This window comes from Carcharodon carcharias, chromosome 13 (genome assembly GCF_017639515.1).
Source record: "Carcharodon carcharias isolate sCarCar2 chromosome 13, sCarCar2.pri, whole genome shotgun sequence".
In the NCBI taxonomy this organism is placed as follows: Eukaryota; Metazoa; Chordata; class Chondrichthyes; order Lamniformes; family Lamnidae; genus Carcharodon; species Carcharodon carcharias.
Window position 1 is genome coordinate 81,264,579 of NC_054479.1, and position 25,689 is coordinate 81,290,267.

At 42.6% G+C, this 25,689-nt stretch overlaps 1 protein-coding gene across 3 annotated transcripts in view; it reads right to left on the minus strand.

The window, feature by feature from the left end:
- The window catches only part of nedd1 (NEDD1 gamma-tubulin ring complex targeting factor), a 63,994-nt gene that overhangs the window by 19,871 nt on the left and 18,434 nt on the right, over window positions 1-25,689 (minus strand). For all 3 annotated transcript variants that reach the window (XM_041202674.1, XM_041202673.1, XM_041202675.1), the window contains exons 7-12: window positions 20,386-20,587; window positions 14,619-14,832; window positions 13,388-13,531; window positions 13,247-13,294; window positions 6,948-7,156; window positions 4,105-4,182 (exon numbers count right to left, since the gene is read on the minus strand). In XM_041202674.1, the coding sequence (XP_041058608.1) occupies window positions 4,105-4,182; window positions 6,948-7,156; window positions 13,247-13,294; window positions 13,388-13,531; window positions 14,619-14,832; window positions 20,386-20,587 (895 nt within the window). The remainder of the gene's footprint in view (window positions 1-4,104; window positions 4,183-6,947; window positions 7,157-13,246; window positions 13,295-13,387; window positions 13,532-14,618; window positions 14,833-20,385; window positions 20,588-25,689) is intronic.

Here is a 25,689-nt window from a genome sequence, read left to right on the forward strand (position 1 = left end):
AATACATTGGCGGATTTCTCAACTAGTATGTTGAGGAAAGTGTGATCATTAACCTGCTTCATTTCAAAGGTGAATTTGAGTGCAAGATGGAGCACATTAAAGGTGTTTAAGAAAATTCATACATGTAGCTGCAGATTCAAATGTAGCAAATGTATCATCTAGGCATCGGAAATATGCAAGGGGTAGGAGGTTAGGGGTTGATTAGGGGTAGCTAAAGTTGTCACAGGACTAGTAATCAAGATACCCAGGCATGGGGACATGGTTTCAAATGCCACCATGGCAGCTGGTGGAATTTAAATTCAATTCATGGAATTAAAAGCTAGTCTCAGTAATGGTGACCATGAAGCTATCATTGATTGTTGTAAAAAACCCATTTGGTTCACTAAAGCCCTTTAGGCAAGGAAATCTGCCATCCTTAACTTGGTCTGGCCTACATGTGACTCCAGACCCATAGCAATGTGGTTGACTCTTAACTGCCCTCTGAAATGGCCTAGCAAACCACTCAGTTCAAGGGCAATTATGGATGGGCAACAAATTCTGGCCTTGCCAGCGATGCCCACATCCCATAAAAGAATTTTTTTTTAATAAAACTGGTGGGGTGCCAAGAGGATCAGTACCTGGGCCTCAGCTTTTTACAATCATTATCAATGACTTAGGTGAGGGGATTGATGTAACATATCCTAATTTGTTGGCAACACAGGGTTAAGTAGGAAAGTAAGCTGTGATGAGGATACAAAGAGGCTGCAAAAGGATTAGACAGGTTAAGTAATGGAAAAGAATACGACAGATGATATATAAAGTGGAAACATGTAAGCAGAATTTGTTTTTTAAATGATGGGAGAATGGGAAATGTTGATATTCAGGGAAATTTGGCTGCCACTGACGAAAATCACTGATAGTTAACATGCAGGTATAGCAAACAATTAAGAAAACAAATGGCAGGTTAGCCTTTATTACAAAGGGATTGGACTAAAAGAGTAATATAGTCTTACTACAATTGTATAGGGCTTTACAAGACTACATAGTTGGAGTACTATGTGCAATTTTGGTCTCCTTACCTAAGGAAGGATATACTTTCTTGAGAGGGTGTGCAACAGAAGTTCACTAGGCTGATCCTGGAATGGGAGAATGGTCCCATGAAGAGAGCTGGAGTAGGCTTGGCCTATATTCTCTAGATTTTAGAACAAGAGGTGATCTTTTTGAAATATATAAAATTCTTAGGGATCTGACCGAGTAGATGCTGGAAAGATGTTTCCCTGGCTAGCAAGTCTGGAACAAGGAGGTCACAGTTCCTGAATAAAGGGCTGAAATGAAGAAAATAAAATTCACTCAAAAGGCTGCAAATTTTTGGAATCCTCTACCCAAAGGAATTGAGGATTCTAGAACATTGTCAGGGACATAACAAGGCACTTAGAAAAGCATAATATGATTGGGCGGAGTCAGCATCTACTTTTCAAGAGATCGATAGATTTTTGGCTACTAATGGAATCATGGGGTATGGGGGTATGCAGGAAGGTGTCATGAGGTAGATCAGCCATGATCCCATTGAAAGGCAAAGGAGGCTCAAAAGGCTGGTCTACTCCTACCTCTATTATGTTATGTTAAATCCAGAGGTGAAAACCATTGGCCCTGTAGATTCATCAGTTTTTTGTGTCCTTACTTTTTCCAATACTTTTTTCTTAACTAGATCTTGATTCATTATTAATTTCCCTAGCAAGTCAGGTATATTATCCTCTTCGATTTTAAGTGTCCCCTAGAGAGATTTTTTTTTACACCAGCTTCCATCATAATTTTTAGATTACTTCCCAGTTGGTAGATCAATGAAAAACAATTGTCTTAATGCTTTTACTAGAAAAATATCTTATTTTTGCTGAGACTTGCTGAGTTCAATGTGATCACAAAATTCACAACCGGGTAAGTGGTTATATTATTGGCCTAGCAGAGGTCTGGACAATAACCCAGAGTTTAAACCCCACTTTGGTAGCCTGAGAATTTGAATTCAGAAGTCAACACAAAGCTTGATGTGGAAAAAAAATAGCTGATTCACAAATGTCCTGTAGGGAAGGAGACCTGCCATGTTTTTACCTAGTCTGGCCTATACTTGACTTCAGTCCCACATCAATATAATTGGCTCGTAACTGCTCTCTAAAATGCACTTGCAAGTCTCTTTGTTCTAACACGTATCTTTGTTCTAGCAAGTATCTCATCTAAAATAGCATCTTCGATGGTGTAGCACTCCTTCAACACTGCAATGAAGTGTAAATATCAATCCAGGAGTGAGCTTTAAACCCACAAGAATGCTACGACTGAGCCATGCAGCTTAATGTGTCTTTTTAAGGAAATGCCATACTTGTTATGTTGGCCTCTAGCGACACTCCAAATAAAACTGGATTCCACATATTTCCTTCAATTTACTTAGGTTATTTTTTTAAGACCAATTTGTCCACTCTGTCTCCTTGTTTATGTTAAAATGAGACTGTAAAATAGGTTTTTAAATTGGAAATAAAACCCTATTTAATGGCCCTTAATAATGAAGTATTTCCATTATTAAAAGTCTTTGAAACATATTGCTCCATTATTCCAGTTATTTAGGAACGGTTTAGAAAACAGAAAAGATGACAAGTAAATTTTCTAGCCACAGAAAATAATCACTTCAGCATCCACCCAGCTTTGAAAGTTGATGGACACAGCAAACAAATCCATTTTGGATGGGGTGTCTTCATATGGCGCACCACTGCTGATGGCAAGAGCGGCCAATACTTGAGGGGTAGTTCTGGAATAAGTGCCACACACGAAGCTGCTCAAGTGTCATTGTGGGTTTTTGGCTTTGGTGTCAGTTGCAAAGCCATTGTAGCCACTGGTCAACGTGGTGATGCACACCACTCTACAGGAGGTGTTGCCATTTTTCTCTGTCATCAGCTAGTGACTCCCAGGTGTGGTAATAGATGTCTCGAGCCTTCATGTCATACTTGCAAGCATCCTTGCAGCGGAGCTTCGGGCATCCTACTGGTTGTCTGACTCCAGGTACCCCACCGTACAGAAAGTCCATCTTCCATCCTGAAAGTGTGCCTGATCCACTGAAGCCACCTCTGCTTGATGACCTTTAACAAACTTGAGAGCTCTGCCTTTGAGAGAATTGCCACATTGATGATTTTGTCCTGCCAGGATATGCTCATAATGTGCTGCAGACAGCGAAGATTGAAATTGTTGAGCTTCTTTTCTTGATAGTTGTAAGTCATCCATCTTTCACAGCCATAGAACAAAGTACTAAGAACACAGTCTTTATAAACCTTCTGCTTAGTTCTAAGGGTCAGCTTCACAAAATCACAGAATTTTACAATATAGGAGGCCATTCACCCATCGTGTCTGTGCCAACTCTCTGCAGAAGCAATTTACCGACTGTCACTCTTCCGCCTTCTCATCGACCTGCACATTCTTCATTTTGAGATAACAATCCACTTCCCTCTTGAATGCCTCCACCACATTCCCAAAGCGTGCATTCAAGATCCCAACCACTCGCTGCAAGACCAAGTTTCTCTTTATATCTCCATTGCTCCTTTTGCCAATTATGTTAAATGTGTGTCCTCTTGCTCTCAATCCTTCCACCAATGGGAAGTTTCTGTCTATCTACTCTGTCCAGACCCTTCAATTTTGAACGACTTTAACAAATCTCCTCTTAACCCGTTTTTCTCTAAGACAACAGCTCCAATTTTGCCAAACTATCCTCATAACTGAAGTTCCTCATCCCTGGGACCATTCTCATGAATCATTTCTGCACTTTCTCCAATGCCTTCACATCTTCCCTGAAATGTGGCACCCAGAAATGAACGTAATACTCCAGTTGCGTCCGAACCAGTATTCTATGCAAGCTTAACATAACTTCTTTGTTTTTATACTCTCTGCCCCTATGAAAAAAGCCCAGGATGCCACATCCTTTAACTGTTTTCTCAACCTGTCCTGGGCCACCTTCAATGATTTATGAACATGATGTTATTCCATGCATTTCAAAATTTCATTTGATTCCCTTGAATATAAAAATTTACATAATAAAAGTCCACTTTGAACACATCGACTGTTGCCCTGCAAAGCCCAAGCAACACCTACCTGATCCCGCCTTGCAGTTTCAAACTGACCACTGTGCTCAATCATTTTGGATTTCTGCAGTCCCAGGACATCAATTTCCTGTTGAGAAATTGGAATACGTACATCATTGGAGACTGAGATTTCTTGGGTTAACACACTACATCACATTTACCAAAATCAATGCACAGGAGAGGCTAAGAGAAACTATTTTCTACAACAAATACTCTTTGATACTATTACTGGCCTAACCTTTATAATGGATAAAAACTGGTCACAGAAAGCTTGGTGCATGCAAAGCACATCATGGTGCGATTGGCTTAACAAGAAACAAGTGGAAAATGCACCTTGAAAGAAGTCAATGGCCAGGATTTGCCATGCCCACCAGTGTCAGGCATGTTCAGTAGCATGAGCAGACAATATGGCGCGATCGGTTTCACGACAGCATGAAACCTGTTTGTGATCGTCCATTCAGCCTGCTAATGGTGGGCCCCGTTTCCCACCATCGGATGTTGGAAACCTCACTGTAACACATCAGCTGGATTGTGCGCCCACGTCAGTGGGAAAACACGCTGATGTGTTTCACAATAGCACATATGTACTGTGCACCTGGCAGGCTGCACTACGCTCAGGTTTGTTTGTCTACCTTGCTTCAGTCAGCACTCTCCGTCATCAGCGCCAGGCTTCACAGACAGCACATCATCAATTTTAGAGGGGCTCACGGCAGGTGTCGACCTACAGATCAGCCAAATGTGGGTGGCTTTTCAATGGTTGCAGGGTTAGGGCTTGCTTGGAGATGGGGGAGGATGGCCACAGGCAAGGGAAGAGGCTGCAGGGCGAGGGCTGTACTGGGGAAGGAGGGTAAACCAGGGTGTGTGTGGGGATATGTGTTGACCTGTGCAAGTGGCCTCAAGATGTTGAGAGCTGAGGAAGCAGTCTCCAGAGGAGACGAGGCCAGATGGACATGAGGATATGTGAAAAAATGGCTGATGTCCCATGAGCTGGTGAGTGAGTGAGATGACAGTGAGTGTGTGATGGGCCTGAGTGTGAGAGTTTAGAATGATGAGATGGTTGCCTTAACCTGGATATGATCATTCATCCTCTATCTGCATTGGATGGCCAACCTTTTCTGTGCAGCACTGGCGTTGATCACCACTGCCACTGCCCCCGCCCCCCAAACCTGGCTGGTCACAGTGCTGTCCATCCTTCGGCCAGAGTGGGGGTAAAGAACATCGCGGCAGGCCACCACGGCGTCCAAAAGGAGTTCCAGTTATGCGTCACTAAACCTGGAGGCTGCAGTCTTTCTGCCTTTCGTGGACACCTTTCCTGCAGTATTCGTGGGCTGGAAGCACCAAGATATGTGCAGGGGTCTGGACTTTAAATATGGCGCCCGGCATGATGGCATGGTGAGGTGATGGCATGGTGGGCAAATAAGAGCCTGCTTACCATCGAAATGGTATATTTCCCAGGAATGCATTACAAATGAGGCTGGTTTGGGATGATATAGCGTGAAAACCCGCCATTGCGGCTGGGTACTGCACTTAGTGCGAATCTGGGACGATTCCACCCAATGTCACATCACGTTATAAATACTCTACGTGCCAGAGCGGTAACATGTAGGTTCAAAGCAGCAATTCTCCATACGCAAGACCCTTATCACAACCATACCAGATACGCACTGAGGCAGGTACTCGAACAGAGTAATGAAAACACTGAAGATAAATCACACCCAAGGTCTCTGTCACTCATTGTGTAAAGTGCAAGTTCAGAAAGGTGACTGCAAAGGTTTGTGAGCTTAACTGGTATTTTGCAGCCAAGATATGGAAGGAGAAAATGTAAAGGGCCTTCTATAAAAGGGGTCTGCCATCATGGATAAAAGAAATTTACAGCAAAGGAATAGGGAAAAGGCTGGTCACTGATCAGATGATGTCATTATCCTTATAATTCTGATTCACCTGCAGAGTTCTTGCGTTTCCCAGAACTGATCAGGTTTTCCATATCTATCAAAATCAGCTGAACTTTTTGAATATACGAAACAAAGGTACTTTTCTGCCATTGACAAATTTTCTCCTTTCACAGAAACGCTACTCTTGCTACAGTTTTGTAGCACCAATAATTCAACTAGACAGTATTTGCCTTGACTGTGAGCAGTCAAGACTATTCAACCACAGGGACCATCATAGCCAAACCATGCACACTTCTAGTGAATATATTTGGATAGTCTTCAGGAGCAGGACGTTTACAATTCTTCCTTCTCACGCCCAGAAGTTATGCTGTTACCTGTGGTGTTCCTCACTGAGATCAGCCAAATCAGCATAGACCAAGGATCAAGTCTGGACCTTCCTCGCCTTGGCTGCTTCAACTATTCACTGTGTACACTGGTAAGCTATTAATTTAGGAACGTAAGTCATTCAGCCGCTCAAGCCTGATCAGTCATTCAGTTGGAGTATGGGTGATTTGTACCTCAACTCCATTTACCTATCTTTGCTTCATATCCAATGCTATCCTTACAAAACAAAAATCTATTAATCTCAAGCTTGATTATTTCAATTACCTCAGCATCCAGTTTTTTGGGAGAAATGCTCCAGATTTCCAATACCGTGTGTGTGGAAAAAGTGCTTTCTTTTTTCACTCCTAGATGGTATAGCTTTAATTTTAAGATAATGCCTTCTTATTCTGGATTTCACCCACCCCAGCCCAAGAGGAAATAGTTTCTCTATATCTACCTATAGGAACCCTTAAACAGTATAAACACCTTAATTAGATCACTGCTTAATCTTTTAAACTCAAGGTACAAGTCAAATTGATGTGACTTGTCCTCATAAAAGCAAACAGAAATCTAAGTGCCGTTGATATGGATTTTATACCTGGCCAGCTGTCTCTTTTGAATCTTGTCTCACACTTTGGAGTTTGTTAAATATGGCACTCATGTCTCGTTGTGGAGTCTGTTCTTTAATGGGAGATGGAGATCCAAAACCATGTAATGAGTTTGAGTTCAACTCTTCTTTTGTACTGGCACCCACGGGATTACTTCTTGCGGAAAATATGGTGTTCAACTGTGGCAAAAAGCCAGAACCTACAAAGAAAAATATATTTCAGCCTTTTGTCCTAGAGGAGCAAAAGATAAAAACATGAAACCATAAAATGCAGGTACCCTTTAGGGGCATTTCTAATAATGATTGGGGCAAGATTAATCATATATTAAAATAAAGGAATAAAGGCGTATTTTCTCTGCTTGAATTTAGCTGGATCTTAATTGATAACTACAATTATGGTGAATTACACATGCACTGACCTTGTTAAAATGGTTGCATTTCATACTCCTCCCTCAACCAAATTTCAATGTTTGTTTTGAATGGAAATTTGTGAAAATCAACATTTATCACAAAGGTCTTCTTAAAATCATATGAAAATTTATATCAAAAAATAACAGGCTGAAATTTAGATTTGGGAAAAGTCAATAATTTCAACTTCATCTAGAATAGTCACATTTCTTGCCTGAATGATTGCAGCTCCAGCAACACCCAAGAAGCTTGACACCAATCAGGACAAAGCAGCCCATCTGACTGCACCCATTCCACCACCTTAAACATTCACTCCCTCCACCTGTTGTGTCTGCAGTATTTACCATATACAAAATACACTGAAACAACTCGCCAAGCCTTCTTCGATACATCTTCCAAACCTGTGACCTCTACCAGGACAAGGGCAGCAGATGCAAGGGAACACTACCACCTGGAAGTTCCCCTCCAAGTCACTCACCATCCTGATTTGGAAATATATCACAGTTCCTTCACTATAGCTGGGTCAAAATCCTGGACTCCCTTCCTAACAGCACTGTGGGTGTACCTATACCACTTGGACTGCAGCCCTTCAAGGCAGAGGCTCACCACCACTTTCTCAAGGACAATTAGGGATGGACAACATATGCCCGTAATTCCCACATCCCACAGTGTAGTGGCAATGTCACTGGAATAAAAATCCAGAGGCCCAGACTAATGCTCTGGCAATATGGGTTCAAAGCAAACCATGACAAATGGTAGAATTTAAATTCAATTTTTTTTTTAAATCAGGAAGGAAAGTTGGTTTTAGTAACAGTGGCCATGAAATCGCTGTCGATTGTCATAAAAATCCATCTGGTTTACTAATGTCCTTTAGGGAAGGAAATCTGCCATCCTTACCTGGGTCTGGCCTACATGTGACTCCAGACCCACAGCAATGTGGTTGACTTTTAACTGCCCTCTGAAATGGCCCAGCAAGCCACTCAGTTCAAGGGCAATTAGGAATGGGCAATAAATGCTGGCCTTCCCAGCAATGCTCACATCCCACGAAGGAATAAAATAAAAATAACGCAAGTTGCATACCCAGCTTCTGAATTAGCTGCTCTCCAAACTTCCAATTGTGAGTTGCACTTAGTCCAATTCTGTGATACAATATTGCAAATTCAGCAGAGCATAAAACCCCACTGACACTGATTTTTATTAAAGTGATGCCAGGATTTGTGAGTCATCTGAAAAATGCTGAATTTACTTTACTGAACAAAAAAAGTCAAGAGGTGACACAACTGAAATCTTGAAGAGAAATGAATGGAAGAGATGTAACAAGGATTTATTTAAGACCATAAGACATAGGAGCAGAAATTAGGCCATTCGGCCCGTCGAGTCTGCTCCACCATTCAATCATAGCTGATAGGTTTCTCAACCCCATTCTCCCCGTAACCTTTGATCCACTTACCAATCAAGAACCTATCTATCTCGATCTTAAATACACTCAATGACCTGGCCTCCACAGCCTTCTGTGGCAATGAATTCCCTAGATTCACCACTTTGGCTAAAGAAGTTTCTCCTTATCTCTGTTCTAAAAGGTCTTCCCTTTACTCTGAGGCTGTGCCCTCGGGTCCTAGTCTCACCTACTAATCTTCCCCACGTCCACTCTATCCAGGCCTTTCAGTATTCCGTAAGTTTCAATCAGATCCCCCCTCATCCTTCTAAACAAGTATAGACCCAGAGTCTTCAAAAGTTCCTCATATGTTAAGCCTTTCGTTCCTGGGATCATTCTCGTGAACCTCCTCTGGACCCTCTCCAGGGCTAGAAAATCCTTCCTGAGATACGGAGCCCAAAATTGCTCACAATATTCTAAATGTGGTCTGACCAGAGCCTTATAAAGCATCAGCAGCACATCCCTGCTTTTATATTCTAGTCCTCTCGAAATAAATGCCAACATTGCATTTGCCTTCCTAACTACTGACTCAACCTGCAAGTTAACCTTAAGAGCATCCTGGACTAGGACTCCCAAGTCCCTCTGCACTCCAGATTTCTAAATTCTCTCCCCATTCAGAAAATAGTCTATACCTCTATTCTTCCTACCAAAGTGCATAACCTCACACTTCCCTACATTGTATTCCATCTGCCACTTCTTTGCCCATTCTCCTAACCTGTCTAAATCCTTCTGCAGCCTCCCCGCCTCCTCAATACGACCTGCCCCTCCACTTATCTTTGTATCATCTGCAAACTTAGCCAGAATGCCCTCAGTTCCTTCATCTAGATCATTAATGTATAAAGTGAAAAGTTGTGGTCCCAACACTGACCCTTGCGGAACTCCGCTAGTCACCGGCCGCTATCCTGAGAAGGGCCCCCTTATCCCCACTCTCTGCCTCCTGCCAGACAGCCAATCTTCTATCCAAGTTAGTACCTTACCTCTAACACCATGGGCTCTTATCTTACTGAGCAGCCTCCTGTGCGGCACCTTGTCAAAGGCCTTCTGGAAGTCCAAGTAGATAACATCCATTGGCTCTCCTTTGTCTAACCTGCTCATTACCTCCTCAAAGAATTCTAACAAATTTGTCAGGCATGACCTCCCCTTGATGAAACCATGCTGACTTTGCCCTATTTTACCATGAACTTCCAAGTATTCTGAAATCTCATCTTTAATAACGGACTCTAAAATCTTACCAACGACTGAGGTCAGGCTAATTGGCCTATAATTTCCTGTCTTTTGCCTCACTCCCTTCTTAAACAGGGGGGTTACATTAGCGATTTTCCAGTCCTCTGGGACCCTCCCTGGCTCCAGTGATTCCTGAAAGATCACCACTAACGCCTCCACTATCTCTTCAGCTATTTCCTTCAGAACTGTGGGGTGTAATCCATCTGGTCCAGGTGATTTATCCACCTAGCACCTTCTATTTGGTAATGGTCACCATACTTACCTCTGCCCCCCCGACTCGCTTGAACTTTGGGGATGTTACTCGTGTCTTCCACCGTGAAGACTGACGCAAAGTACCTATTTAGTTCCTCCGCCATTTCTTTGTTCCCCACTACTACTTCTCCAGCGTCATTTTCCAGCGGCTCAATGTCCACTTTTGCCTCTCTCTCACCCTTTATATATCTAAAAAATCTCTTGCAATCTTCTTTTATATTACTGGCTAGTTTACCCTCATATTTAATCTTCTCCCTCCTTATTTCTTTTTTAGTTGTCCTCTGTTGATCTTTGTAGGCTTCCCAATCCCCTAGCTTCCCACTGCTCTTCGCCGCATTGTATGCTTTCTCTTTAGCTTTTATGCTGTCCCTGACTTCCCTTATCAGTCATGGTTGCCTCGTCCTCCCTTTAGTATGCTTCTTCTTCAGAGGGATGAATTTTTGCTGTCTCTCCCAAATTACTCCCAGAAAATCCTGCCATTGCTGTTCCACTGTCTTTCCTGCTAGGCTCATCTCCCAATCAATTCTGGCCAGCTCCTCCCTCATGCCTCAGTAGTTACCTTTATTCAACTGTAATACTGTTATATCTGATTCCGGCTTTTTCCTCTCAAATTGCAGGGTAAATGCTATCATATTATGGTCACTTCCTCTTAAAGGTTCCTTCACCTTAAGTTCCCTTATCAAATCTGCCTCATTACACATCACTAAACCACAAGCTGCTCCAAAAAGCCATCTTGTAGACATTGCACAAATCCCTTTTCTTCGGATCCACTACCAACTTGATTTTCCCAGTCTATCTGCATCTTGAAATCCCCCACGATCACTGTAATCTTGCTTTTCTTACACAACTTTTCTATCTCCTGGTGTGTCTTGTGCCTGACATCCTGACTACTGTTCTGAAGCCTGTACCTAACTTCCATTTTGGTTTTTTTAACTTTGTGGCTCCTCAACTCTACCCACACAGATTCTACATCGTCTGACCTTACGTCATTTCTTGCTATCGATTTGATTTCATTTCTTGCTAACAAAGCAACCCCACCCTCTCTGCCAACCTGATTTCTGACTTCAATTGCAGTTCTGAGAATGCAGAATATCAATTCATGATAGCCAAATCTTATATGAGAACAAAGGTTTATAGCAATTATTTTCTTTGCATTGCAATTTTTAAAAAATGTATTCATGGGATTTGGGCGTCGCTGGCTAGGCCAGAATTTATTGCCCATCCCTAACTGCCCTTGAGAAGATGGTGGTGAGCTGCCTTCCTGAATCGCTGCAGGCCCTGTGGTGTGGGTACACCCACAGTGCTGTTAGGGAAAGAGTTTCAGGATTTTGGCTCAGCAACAGTGAAGGAACAACAATATATTTCCAGGTCAGGATGGTGAGTGGCTTGGAGGGGAACTTCCAGGTGGTGGTATGCCTGTTGCCCTTGTCCTTCTAGATGGTAATAGTTGTGGGTTTGGAAGGTACTGTCTAAAGAGACTTGGTGAATTCATGCAACACATCTTGTAGATGGTACACACTGCTGCCACTGTTCATTGGTGGTGGAGGGAGTGAATGTTTGTGGATGGGATGCCTATCAAGCGGGCTGCTTTGTCCTGGATGGTGTCGAGCTTCTTGAGCGTGGTTGGAGCTGCACTCCTCCAGGCAAGTGGAGAGTATTCCATCATATTCCTGACTTGTGCCTTGTAGACTGGTGACGGGCTTTGAGGAGTCAGGAGGTAGGTTACTCATTGCAGGATTCCTAGCCCCTGACCTGCTCTTGTAGACACAGTATTTATATGGCTAGTCCAGTTCAGTTTCTGCTCAATGGTAACCTCCAAGATGTTGATAGCGGGGGATTCAGTGATGGTAATGTCATTGAATGTCAAGGAGCGATGTTTAGATTGTCTCTTATTGGAGATGGTCATTGCCTGATACTTGTGTGGCGTGAATATTGCTTGCAACTTGTCAGCCCAAGACTGGATATTCTCCATGTCTTGCTGCATTTTGACATGCACTGCTTCAGTATCTGAACAGTCGCAAATGATGCCGAACATTATGCAATCATCAGCGAACATCTCTACCTGACATTATGATGGAAGGAAGGTCATTGATGAAACAGCTGAAGATGGTTGGGCCTAGGACACCACCCTAAGGAACTCCTGCAGTGATGCCCTGGAACTGAGATGATTGACCTCCAACAACCATCTTTGTGCTAGGTATGACTCCAGTCAGCAGAGAGTTTACCCTGATTTCCATTGACTCCAGTTTTGCCAGAACTCCTTGATGTCACACTCTGTCAAATGCTGCCTTGATGCCAAGGGCAGTCACTCTCACCTCATCTGTGGAGTTCAGCTCTTTTGTTAATGTTTGAACCATGGCTGTAAGAGGTCAGGGAAGCCCTGGCAAAACCCAAATTGAGCGTCATTAAGCAGGTTATTGCTAAGCAAGTGCCACTTGATAGCACTGTTGATGACCCTTTCCATCACTTTACTGATGATAGGGTGTAGACTGATGGGGTGGTATTGGCTGGGTTGGATGTGTCCTGCTGCTTGTGCACAGGGCATACCTGGCCAATTTTCCACATTGCCGGGTACATGCCAGTGTTGTAGCTGTACTGGAACAGCTTGGCTAGGGGCATGATGTCAAGGCTGACATTCCTAACCAGAGATGCGTCATCAAAAAGCCAGTATAGACTTTTCGCTTGCCTACCTGGAGGTCCAATTTGGTGAGTCAACCTGTTATCAAACAAATACAATTTCTGCTACTCTCAATGAAATCACTATTTCTCACCCATGATGCCAAATTTTGTGCAACTTTGATATGGGATTACAATTGGTAGGCATTAGCTTCATATGGGAATGCTGCAGGCAGCTGCAGCTTTCATCTCATCAGTCTAAACTACATTCAAATCCAGGCCTCAGAAAGGACAGTCCATTAGTGGATTTCTAAAAGCAAGTTAACTAAATCATGTTCATGGAAGCCTATCTTACCATTTTCTCTTGCAATGCTGTCTTCACTAGTCTTTATTCCTGTAACATCTATAAAAGCAAACCATAATTCATGTTATGTAGTTAACGAACCATTTGCACAATTCAATAAATGCCAAAGAGTGCTAATTTAATTCAACTTACCATCTCTGACTGGTGAGAACACGTCTCCAAAACTATTTCTACCCACACAATCAAGGTTTTTAAAATCGCCACTGTTGTCTGCTCTTTTTGTATTTTCTGTCTCTTTGGATGGAATGACATCCAAACTGGTGCTATGTGATAAACCTAGAAATAAAGCACAAGTAGCAAAGCAGTTTTCTATTGGTGAGTGAAAATTTTGTTTTGCCCCAATTTATTTAAAAGTATCATACATCTATCCAAGAATACTGCTATTATAATCCCCAAACTAAAGATCCGTTAAGCATTTATATTACAAAAACAGGAGATGAGGGCATTTAGACCAACAGCATCTTGATTAATTCCTCCTACCTTCCCTTTCACAATACCTATCAGTTCTTTTCTCTGAAGAAATGAATCTACTTCTCTCCTGAACCTGTTTATGCAGTTCACTGACATTCCCTGGAAAATTAATCCTAAATTTATTGCTTAACTCACTTGCTTAGACTAAATATACCAATACACAGAACTTCGAATGTTAGGATTTTAAATCTTTATGACTAAGGTTAATTATATAATCATTTGATCTTGGAATGTTGGTAACACTGGCAATCAATATTCATTACCCATCCCAGGTTGCCTTGATGCCATTAAGTCAATCATAGTATGGGACATGAGTCATGTACACAGTAGAGTGGGATAGGGGTGGCAACCGCCCTTTCCTGAACAATATTAATGGACTAGCTTTGTGTGCTGGACAATTTATAGTTTGCATGGTAGGATCTGAACTCCTGACTTTGGGCTGGTCGTGCAGTATCAGAACCACTTAGCTACTATACCCATGCTTGAGTAAAACAAAGTTCGAAGAGCTACTCGGTCAACATTTTGCACTGGAAGATTTCCAAGGTCCTCTCTTCAAAACTTTTCAATAAATCTGCTTTGGATTTGGGTCATTTTGGCATAGCACTAATAGTTGCCTTTCCTTTGGACTCTGAAGGCATCAAGAATCAGCCATGCAGCAGGGAACTGGAGGTGTATATCAGCCACACTGGATAGGAATGGCAGCTTTCATTGCACCAGCCCACAAATTAGGAGATTTATTCTTAATTAAATTCAATTTGACAATTTGTCCTTTTAGGTTGCCAGTCCAGGACCATAGCAACAAGGCTAATATGCTCCTGTAGCTGCAATTTGAATTATTTTCAACCTTAATGTATTGCCCTTGTCCATTTAATTCAAATAGAAATAGTTCTACCTTTTACATCTAGATTAGCTTCAGCTCCTTTTTGTTCTACAATAGCAGGAGGTACTTTGACAGCTGGTGCAGATGTCATCAATGCAGTAAGCTCCTGGATTTCCTTAGCATTGCCACTACCTGAAGCACTGTTCACCTTAGCTGAAGTCCTCTTAGTAGCTGCAGCGGACAATGAGGATGAACCCCTGCTTGCAAAGCTTTTACCTCCATTTGACTGGAAGAGAGAAAAGACATATTTAAAAAGTGCAACAAAGCTACCAGCCAACCGAAAGGCTGACAATGTTATGTCTACGTGACTCGCACAACACCCACTGAAGAGTGCTGAAACAATCAAAAGGCCCAATGTCAATGGCACAAAATCAGTGATTTCTACAATGATGCTACAATCTAAACCTACATTAAACTTAAAACAGATAACTTCAGTGCAATCCTCTTGATGCTTCGAAAGTGGTTTATCCTCCAAATACAAATAAACAGGCTGAGGAATCCAACAGAGAGAGAAGAAATCAAATATGGACCTTGAAATTCCTTGAGCTGCATTTACTCCCTCAGAGGGGGCCTGAAATATGGTCAGAGCCTGGCTCTCACCTCCCCATTTGGGCATTTGTGGAGTTGTAGGGGATTGGGGCAGAGGCTTTAAACTTATTTCCCATGTATACCTATGTCAAAGGGGTGAGTAGGGCAGTTTTCTGCTCTTGAATGACCCATGGCAGTTGAGACCCTTTCAGGCCCAATAGACCTCAATGCTTCACCAGAGTAAGATAATCAAATCCAGAGTGGCTCCAGTAGGAGCCAGAGTTATATTCTATGACCCTCTAGAGGGATACACGTGGCCTTACAAGAGCAGATCTGTCCAACCCTCTGCAGCTGCTGCAATGCATCTTTGTAATAATAGCAACCCTCTACAGCTTTGCAACTGAAGTAGCCTCCAATGTCTGTGATGTGATCAAGCCTTGGACAAAGGAGGGCTGGGGTACCACTTCGCCTTAGCAATTCCCAGGTTATGATCTCTTTCAGGATCAACACCAACTTGCTCTTCCACCAGAACTCCATTTAAAAATAAAGACTGTGCTTACAATAAGATATTTTCTTTATTGGGTTGACAAGTGGCAAGGAACATTTGCGGCACACAAGTGCCAGGCAATGACCATCTCCAACAAGAGAAAATCTAAACATCGCTCCTCGACGTTCAATGGCATTACCATCACTGAGTCCCCCACTATCAACATCCTGGGGGGTCCAATTGACCAGAAACTGAACTGGATTAGCCATATAAATACTGTGGCTACAGGAGCAGGTCAGAGGCTAGGAATCCTGCGGCGAGGAACTCACACCCTGACTCATCAAAGCCTGTCCACCATCTACAAGGCACAAGTCAGGATGATGATGGAATACTCCCCACTTGCCTGGATGAGTGCTGCTCCAACAACACTCAAGAAGTTTGGCACCGTCCAGGGCAAAGTAGCCCACTTGATTGGCACCACATCCATAAACATTCACTCCCTCCACCACCAACGCACAGTGGCAACAGTGTGTACCATCTACAAGATGCACTACAGGAATTCACCAAGGCTCCTTCAACAGCACCTTCCAAACCCACAACCATTACCATCTAGAAGAACAAGGACAGCAGATAGATGGGAACACCACCACCTGGAAGTTCCCCTCCAAGTCACTCACCATCCTGACTTGGAAATATATCCCCGTTCCTTCACTGTCACTGGGTCAAAATCCTGGAATTCCCTTCTTAACAGCACAGTGGGTGTACCTACACCACATGGATTGCAGCGGTTCAAGAAGGCAGCTCACCACCACCTTCTCAAGGGAATGGGCAATAAATGCTGGCCTAGCCACTGAAGCCCACATCCCCTGAATGAATAAAAAAAAATTTCCATTTACAAACTGAGAATGGGAAATGGAAATCTGCTGCTCAGTGTCGAGACAAGATTAAAGCAGCACAAGAATCGTTCCATCATATAAACTGCCAGACCAAAGTCAATCAGGTTTCTCCATATCTTGCACACTAAGGTCCCAAACTGCCTGGGCAGTAACTATAGTAGGGGCTGTAAATGCCTCACATTGTTCTTGACTTGAAGAACATAGCAAAGAAAGCTTGAAAAGAAAAACCATGAATGCTGGACAGATTATAGAAAATAACAGGTCAATTAATAGTGAAAGAAGTCACTGGTCCGTGTGTCTTCCTGACATTTTGGATGAAATCCGTCATCATGTATCATTTGAAAATTGAATTTGCTGAAATTTATTCTGTAATATAAAATCAGAATCTTATAAGAGAACAGGAGTCCATACTGTGTTTCTTTGAAAGTGCTCTCCAACTTAATCCCACATTCCAGTTTTTACTACTTAATCCAACAAATTAGTCCTCTTCAAAAAACACTGGACAAGTACATGAAAGTTCCTATGGAATCTGACTCCACCACTAGTTCAGGTAGTGTTCTACATCATAACTGAGGGAAAGAATTTCTCAATTCCCCTTTTTGTAAGTTATTTTATATCTATGACCTATCCGCCTGCCAAAGAAAACAGCTTCTTCCTTCATTGCTCTGTCAAAACCCCTCAATTTTAAATACATCCATTAGGTCTCCCTTAACTTTCTCTGCACCAAGTAAAACAATTTCAGCTTCTCCCCCTCTGTATATAATGAAATCCTTCATCCGTGGTACCATCCTAGTAAGCCTCCTGTGCACCTTACCCAGGCCCTTCCCAAATTGTGGTGCTCAGAACTGTACACAATGCTCTAGCTGGGGCCTAACAGGTGATTTGTAAACATTTCAATGACTTCTTTGTTTTCATATTCAATACCCCTTTCACAAAGCTAAACATCCCATATGCTTTCTTAACTGCCTTATCAACTAGCCCTACTGCCAGCTTCAATGATTTGTGAATATACACACCCAGCGCACTCTGCCTTTGCACCCCTTCAAAATTTCACTTATTGAGATTATACATGCTGTTCCTACCAAACTCCATCACTTCATACATATTCACACTAAACTGAATCTTCCTATTTCTGCACACTTCACTGGTCTATGTGCCTTCCTGAAGCCTATTTCAGTACTATCTTCCTTACTATTTACAGGTTGCCACCTTTTGTATTGTTCACAAAATTCAGCATATGTTCCCACCAAAACAAATAAAAGGTTATGACTAAAAATGCCGAGCCTCAGTAAATGTGAACAGAATAAAGTGGGAGGTTGGAAATAGGAGGTATTGGCTAAGACTTTGGTGCTGTTACTTGGTTAAGTTTGTATCCCTCTAATCAGGATCCCGCCCCTGCTGCAGCACTGAAATTGCTTTCAAACTCACAAATGACATCCTTTGGGATTGTGACTGTGAATTATCCCTCCTAATCATCTCAATTCTTCAGCCACCTGCAGCCATGGTTCTCCAACGCCTCTCTTCCATTGCCCAGTGGGGTGGATCTGCTATTCCTGTCTATCCAGTCACAGCTAGAGGATCTCCTACAATGGATTCTCTTCCCCCTCCTCCGCTGTTATCTCTGGTATCCTCCGAGGATCTATCCTTGGGCCCCTCATATTTCTCACCTGTATGCTGTCGATTTCCACACCTACGCAGATGGCACTCAAATCTACCTCTCAATTCCTCCACTGCCTCCAATGTGTCACACTGCTTCTCCTACATCCAGTACCGGATCAGCAAAAATTTCCTCTGGTTAAATATTGGGAAGACTGAAGCCATTTGCTTTCAGTCCCAGCCACAAACTCCATTCCATAGCCACTGACTCCATTCCACTCTCTGGCCACTGTCTGAGGGTAAACTGGACCATTGGGAAACTTGCAATCCTATTTAACCTTGAGCTGAGCTTCCAACCCCGTATTTCCTTCAACCACAATGACTGCATTCCATCCCAGCCACATTGCCAATTGTCCCCACCCATCTCAGTTCATCTGCTGCCGAAATCCTCATCCAAACCTTTTCAACCTCCAGAGTTTATTATTCCAATGCTCTATTGGCCAGCCTGCCAACCTTGCACCTTTTGTAAACTTTAGCTCATCCAAAACTCTGCTTGTGTCCCAACTTGTACCATATCCTGTTCACCCATCATTCCTGAGCTTGCTGACTCCACTGGCTTCCAGTACAGTGATGCCTCGATTTTAAAATTCTCATGCTTCAATGGCTCCCCCCTGCCCTATATCTCTGGACGTTCCTCCAGATCCACAGCCATTAAAGATCACAACACTCCTCCAATTCTAGCCTTGTGCATCCCTGACTTTCTTTGCTCCACCGCTAGCAGCCCTGCCTTCAACTGCCCAGGCCCTAAGCTTTGGGATTCCTTTCCTAAACTTCTCTGCGCCTTTACCTCCTTCTCACCCTATAAGCCGCATCTCAAAACATACCTCCTTGACCAAGCTTTTGCTGCCTTGTCCTAACATCTCTATATGGTTCAACGTCAAATTTTATTTAACAATTTTATTTTGAAGTGTCTATGTTAAATGCACTATATAAAAACAAGTTGTCAAATAATTAGAGCTCTTTGCTGACAAACTCAAACGTTAGAAGAAAGTAATGGGTCAGATCTAATCTCACTAATGATTCATTCTGGGACACCATATACAGGTGTGACCCTTAAAAAATATTTGCATTTATATAGCACCATTCATGACTAAAGGACATCCTAAAGTGCTTTTAAAATAAATGTAGGAAACACAGCAGCAAAGCTGCACACAGCAAGGTCCCACAAACAACAATGTGATAATGACTGTGTACTCTGTTCTAGTGATGTTGACTGAGGAATAATATTGGCCAGGACACCAAGGATGAATCCCTTGCTCTTCTTCGAAAGAATGTCACTGGGTCTTTTATGCCCTGAGAGTACACAGGGAGCCTTAGTTTAACCTTTCAATTTGAAAGATTACATCACATTTTATTGAAAAAATTGATATAGCACCTTTGACAAAATGAATGTGCCAAGGCACTTCACAGGAGCATTATGAAACAAAATATGACACCGAGCCACACAAGGAGATATTATGTCAGATGACTGAAAACTTGGTCAAAGAGACAGGTGTTAAGGAGTGTCTTAAAGGAGGAAAGTGAAGTAGAGAGGTGGGGAAGTGTAGCAAGGGTATTCCAGAGCTTAGAATCTAGGGAACTGAAGGCATGGTTACTAATGATGGAGCAATTATAATGGGGAATGTAGGAAGACCAGAATTAAAGAAGTGCAGATTGCAGATAGGGAGAGACAGGCCATGGAGGGTTTTGGTTTTAAAATTTGCATCCCTGTTTTCAAGATGTTGCTTGACTGGGAGTCCATGTCAGTCAGCGAGCACAGGAGTAGTAGGTGAATGAAAATCGGTTTGAGTTAAGTCACAGACAGCAGAGTTTTAGATGATCTGAAGCTTGTGAAAAGTAGAATGTAAGAGACCAGCCAGGGAGATATTGGAATAGTTAAGTCTAAAGGTAAAGTGTGAATTAGGGTTTCAGCACGTAAGCGGAGTCAGGGGCAACCTCAGGCGATGTTACGGAGTTGGAAATAGGCAGTTTTAGTGATGGCACAAAATATGAGGTCAGAAACTCACCTCAGAGTCCAGTGTGACACCAAGGTTGTGAACAGAGTGGCTGATGCTTTTATTAAATGAAACAAATATGTACTCGGTGATAATTAAGTGCTTTGGTGTTTGGTGATATAGTGACAATTTTATACCGCTTCACTTCAATACCCTTGGCTTTAAAACTAAAAAGATATTGTACAAGGTAGGAATTTAGTAAGAGTCAGTGTACCTACCTTGAATTGTGTCGAACCATTCTGAAACTTTAAGCACCGTATAGATTTCTTGTGGGCACTGACAATTTTTAGTGGTGACGTTGTCACTCGTAAATCATAGACATAAATTTTGCCCCTGATGGATCCGACAGCCAAAGTTGCTCCATCAGTCATAAAATCTATCGCAGTCAAAGGAGCTTCAACAGAAATAGTTCTCAGTAGCCTGTGCAAAATGAAATTTAACAAGATCACAAAGCTTTAGCTTAAATTCTTTAGGCAGTACAGTTTCCTAGATAAAAGATTAATACAATGATATGCCATTTTTAATGATTTTTCCACTAAACCATACGCTTATTGTTCTCTAATATACCTATATAAAAATGTTTTGTCATCACATTTTAAATGTTGCGAGTCTGTGCATAAATTTCTAAGTTGCACTTGTGCCTGATTTATAAATATGAAATTTAATTCAAATAACAAAGTATAGCTAAAGGGATGGGGATCAAGCAGCAAGTTAGGAGCAGAAATGAAACAATGTGAAAACAGACAACCAAAAATAAAAATATAGGCGTTGAAGCAAATTGCTCAAAATATATTTTTCTGAAAGCTTTTCAGCCATCTCAATGTCCAAAAAGCCGAATGCTTATTGTTGAAAACAGGATTTGCAACCAATTAAAAATTACTATCTTATTGAATTACTATCACCAAGTTTGCAGATGACACAAAAATAGGTGGGAAGGCAAGTGGTGAGGATAACACAAAGTCTACAGAGGGATATAGACAGTTTGAGTGAGTGGGCAAAAGCTTGGCAGATGGAACATAATGTGGATTATATACTTTGGCAGGAAGAATAGAGGAACTGAATATTATTTAAATGGTGAAAGACTGCATAAAGCTGCAGCACAGAGGAATCTGGGGGTCCTTGGGCATGAATCCCAAAATGATAGCATACAAATTCAGAAGGAAATGGGGAAGGCAAATGGAATGTTGGCCTTCAGTTCAAAGGGAATGGAGTATAAAAATAGGGAAGTCTTGTTAAACTATACAAGGCACTAGTCAGACTACATCTCGAATACTGTAAACAGTTTTGGTCCCCTTATCTAAGGAGAAATATTTTGGCATCGGAGCCAGTCCAGGGATGGTTCACTAGTTGATCCCGGCTTTGGAGGGATTTTCTTATGAGAAGTTGAATGGTTTGGGCCTGTATTCATTGGAGTTTTGAAGATGAGAGGCGACCTTATTGAAACATGTAAGACTCTTAGGGGGCTTGACAGAGGGGGAGAGGTTGTTTACCATTGTGGGAGAGTCTAGGACCAGAGGGCATAATCTCAGAGTAAGAGGTCGCCCATTTAAGACAGAGATGAGGAGGAATTTCTTTTCTCAGAGGGTAGTGAATCTGTGGAATTCTTTACTGCATGGGCTGTAGAGGCTGAGTCATTAAGTATATTCAAGGTTGAGACAGACAGATTTTTAATCTGTAACAGAATCAAGAGTTATGAGGAAAAGGCAGGAAAGTGGAATTTGGGATTATCAGGTCAACCATGATCGCGTCGAATGGCGCAGCAGACTACTTCTGCTCCTAGGTCTTATGGTAATGACAAAAGCTTCTTGAAAAAAAAACAATTGAGCTATGCATCAGCAGTTCTCCATTCGAATAGCTTTATGACAATATTTTCTGTAGAGGGGTCCAACTGGGGAGGAGAACTAAATAACCTAAAAACACAAGTCTTACACAAAAAAGAATGGACGTTTTGAACTGCCCCAACATCTGATCTGTGTATAACTGCTCAAAGTGGTCACTTCATCCAAATCTGCCTTTAAAAGTGAAATGCCATAGCTCTATGATTTGAAAGATTGTTTCCCTGATCAATAGCAAGAATACTGCATGCAAATCATTAAGTCTGTATTTTTTAAATTATTTTTACCCCAATAATATATACAAATAATAAAAGAAAGACTTGCATTCACAGTGCTTTTCACGACCACCAGGCGTCTCAAAGTACTTTGCACCCAAAGTAGCTCAATATACTCTTCCAGTTTACGTGGGAGCAATAAACCATCCCACAAGAATACAAAGAAGCCTCCATTGTCCATCTGTACAAGCGGAAAGAAACACACCAATCTTGCAAGAGAAATCTCACTCATCTCCATCGCCAGCAAAATCTTCACCAGAACCCTCCTGAACCACTTAGTGCAACATCACGACCAAGGTTTGCTTCCATTGAGTCAGTGTGGTTTCAGAAAAGTCAAGGAACCACAAATATGATGTTTACAGTTAGACAGCTTCAGGAAAAATGCCAAGAACAGAACATGGACCTCTACTCCAGGTTTGCTGACCTGACCAAGACCTTTGAAACAGTCAGCCGTGAGGGCCTTTGGAAGGTTATGGAGAAATTTGGCTGCCCTGAGAAATTCATCGCAATGGTTTGACTGTTCCATGGCAGCCTGCTTGTGCATGTCCTGGATGATGGTGAGTCTTCTGACCCATTCCCAGTCACTAATGGAGTTAAACAAGGCTGCATGCTAGCACCAACCCAATTCAGCATGTTTTTCTCTGCCATGCCTTCCGATGCCTTCCACAGTGACGATCCTGGCATCGAAATCAGGTATGGCATGGACGGGAAGCTGCTCAATCTGAGATGACTCCAGGAAAAGATCAAGATCTCCAAGGTCATATATCGCGATTTCCTGTTTGCCAATGACTGGACTGTGCACTAGCTACTGGTCCAAATCTGCACATGCAACATAGCATGGATTTTTTTCTCCGATGCATGCTGCAACTTCAGCCTTATGATCAGCATGAAGAAAACTGAAGCAATGTACCAGCCTGCTCCAGGAAAGCCCTCTCTTGAGCCCAAGGTCCACGACCAGAACCTGTCAGCAGCAGATAAGTTAACTTATCTCAGCAGCACACTTTCTTGAGCTGTCTATATTCAGGAGACGCATGCAGAAATTGTCAAAATATATGTAGCCTTTGAACATCATTCTGGGAATGAAGAGGAGTAAGTCTGCTGAGAGCCTTTAGAGCAATAGTCCTGCTCACTTTGCTGTACACATGAGAGGCATGTACCAAAGTCAGGCCAAAAAAGCTCAACCGCTTTCACTTCAGCAGTCTTCGGAAACTTCTGAAGATTTGATGGCAAGACAAGATGCCACTGAGGAGCTCACCTGAGCTGGCATATCAAGCATCCATACCAAATTGAGTCTCGGCTGAATTTTTTTTTACTCATTTACAGGATGTGGGCATTGCCGGTTAGGTCAACATTTATTGCCCATCCCCAATTGCCCTTATGATGGTGAGCTGCCTTCTTGAACTGCTGCAGTCCATGTGGTGTAGGTACACCCACAGTGCTGTTAGGGAGGGGGTTCCAGGATTTTGACCCTGTGACAGTGAAAGAATGGCGATGTATTTCCAAGTCACGATGGTGAGTGACTTGGAGGGGAACTTCCAGGTGGTGGCAATCCCCTCTATCTGCTGCCTTTGTCCTTCCAGATGGTAGCAGTCATATATTTGGAAGGTGCTGCCTAAGGAGCGTTGGTGAGCTTCTGCAGTGCATCTTGTCGATGGTACACACTGCTGCCACTGTTCTTTGATGGTGGAGGGAAGGCGAATGCTTGTGGATGGAGTGAAAATCAAGCGGGCTGCTTTGTCCTGGATGGTGTCAAGCTCCTTGAGTGTTGTTAGAGCTGCACCCATACAGGTAAGTGGAGAGTATTCCATCACACTCCTGACTTGTGCCTTGTAGATGGTTGACAGGTTTTGGGGAGTCAGGAGATGAGTTACTCGCCACAGAATTCCTAGTCCCTGACCTGCCCTTGCAGCTACAGTATTTATATGGCTAGTCCAGTTCAGTTTCTGGTCAAAGGTAAGCTCCAGGATGTTGATACTGGGGGATTCAATGATGTTAATGCCATTGAATGTCAAGGGGCGATGGTTAGATTCTCTCTTGTTGGAGATGGTCACTGCCTGGCACTTCTGTGGTGTGAATGTTACTTGCCACTTGTCAGCCCAAGCCTAGATATTGTCCAGGGCTTGCTGCATTTGGGCATGGACTGTCACAGTATCTGAGGAGTCACAAATGGTGCTGAACATTGTGCAATCATCAGGGAACAACCCCACTTCTGACCTTGTGATGAAAGGAAGGTCATTGAAGCAGCTGAAGATGGTTGTACCTTGGACACTACCCTGAGGAGCTCCTGTAGTGATGTCCTGGAAATGAGATGATTGGCCTCCAACAACCGCAACCATCTTTCTTTATGCTTATGACTCCAACCAGTGAAGAGTTTTCCCCCGAATCCCATTGACTCCAGTTTTGCCAGGGCTCCTAGATGCCACACTCAGTCAAATGTGACCTTGACGCTGACAGACACTCACCTCACCTCTGCAGTTCAGCTCTTTTGTCCATGTTTGAACCAAGGCTGTACTGAGGTCAGAAGCTGAGTGGCCCTGGCAGAACCCAAACAGAGTGTCAGTGAACAGATTATTACTAAGCAAGAGCTGCTTGATAGCACTATTGAGGACCCTTTCCATCACTTTACTGATGTCCGAGAGTAGACTAATCAGGCAGTAACTAGCCGGCTTGGATTTGTCCTTTTTGTGTACTGGACATACATGGGCAATTTTCCACATTGTCAAGTTGGGCTGATCATGTAGCCAAAATACCTGATACTTGCTTACCAAAGTGAATCTTCTATGGACAGCTCGAGTCTGGAGTGCACTCTCATGGCGGTCAAAAGAGGTGTTGCAAGGGCACCCTGAAGGCTTCACCTTGGAGATACATACTGTGTAGTGTAATGTAATGCTCCTTCAGTACTGCACTGTAGTATCAGCACTGATGTTTGTGATTCATAAGGAAATGTGCTACCAACTGAGACACGGCTGACATGGCTAAAGTGTAAGGAAATGATTCATAATTAGACCTTCCGTATTTAATGATGAGCTCATTTTGAATATATGTAATGCATGGTGCTATGTGCTGTTAAACTATGAAAAGCTAAATATAATTAAGGCATTGTAACTTCATGATAAGAATAGAATCACTATCTACAGATGTTTGCTGTACAGTATCTCAATGTTCCTCCCACTCTCTTGAAGGCAGTGGCCATTTTTGATACAGTTCCATCGGTGAACACGACTGTGTAACTTAGAATACAGGCAGCAGGTTTTTGAATTCAAAAATGGATATTACTTCAACAGTTCATAATGTGATGTGCAAGCAATGTTCTACCAACAGATATTGCTAGATGACAGCCTCACTCAGAGCTCCTGCCTACCATCTGTTAGCAATTTGAAAAAATGGTAGAATGCTCTATAGTACTTGTAAG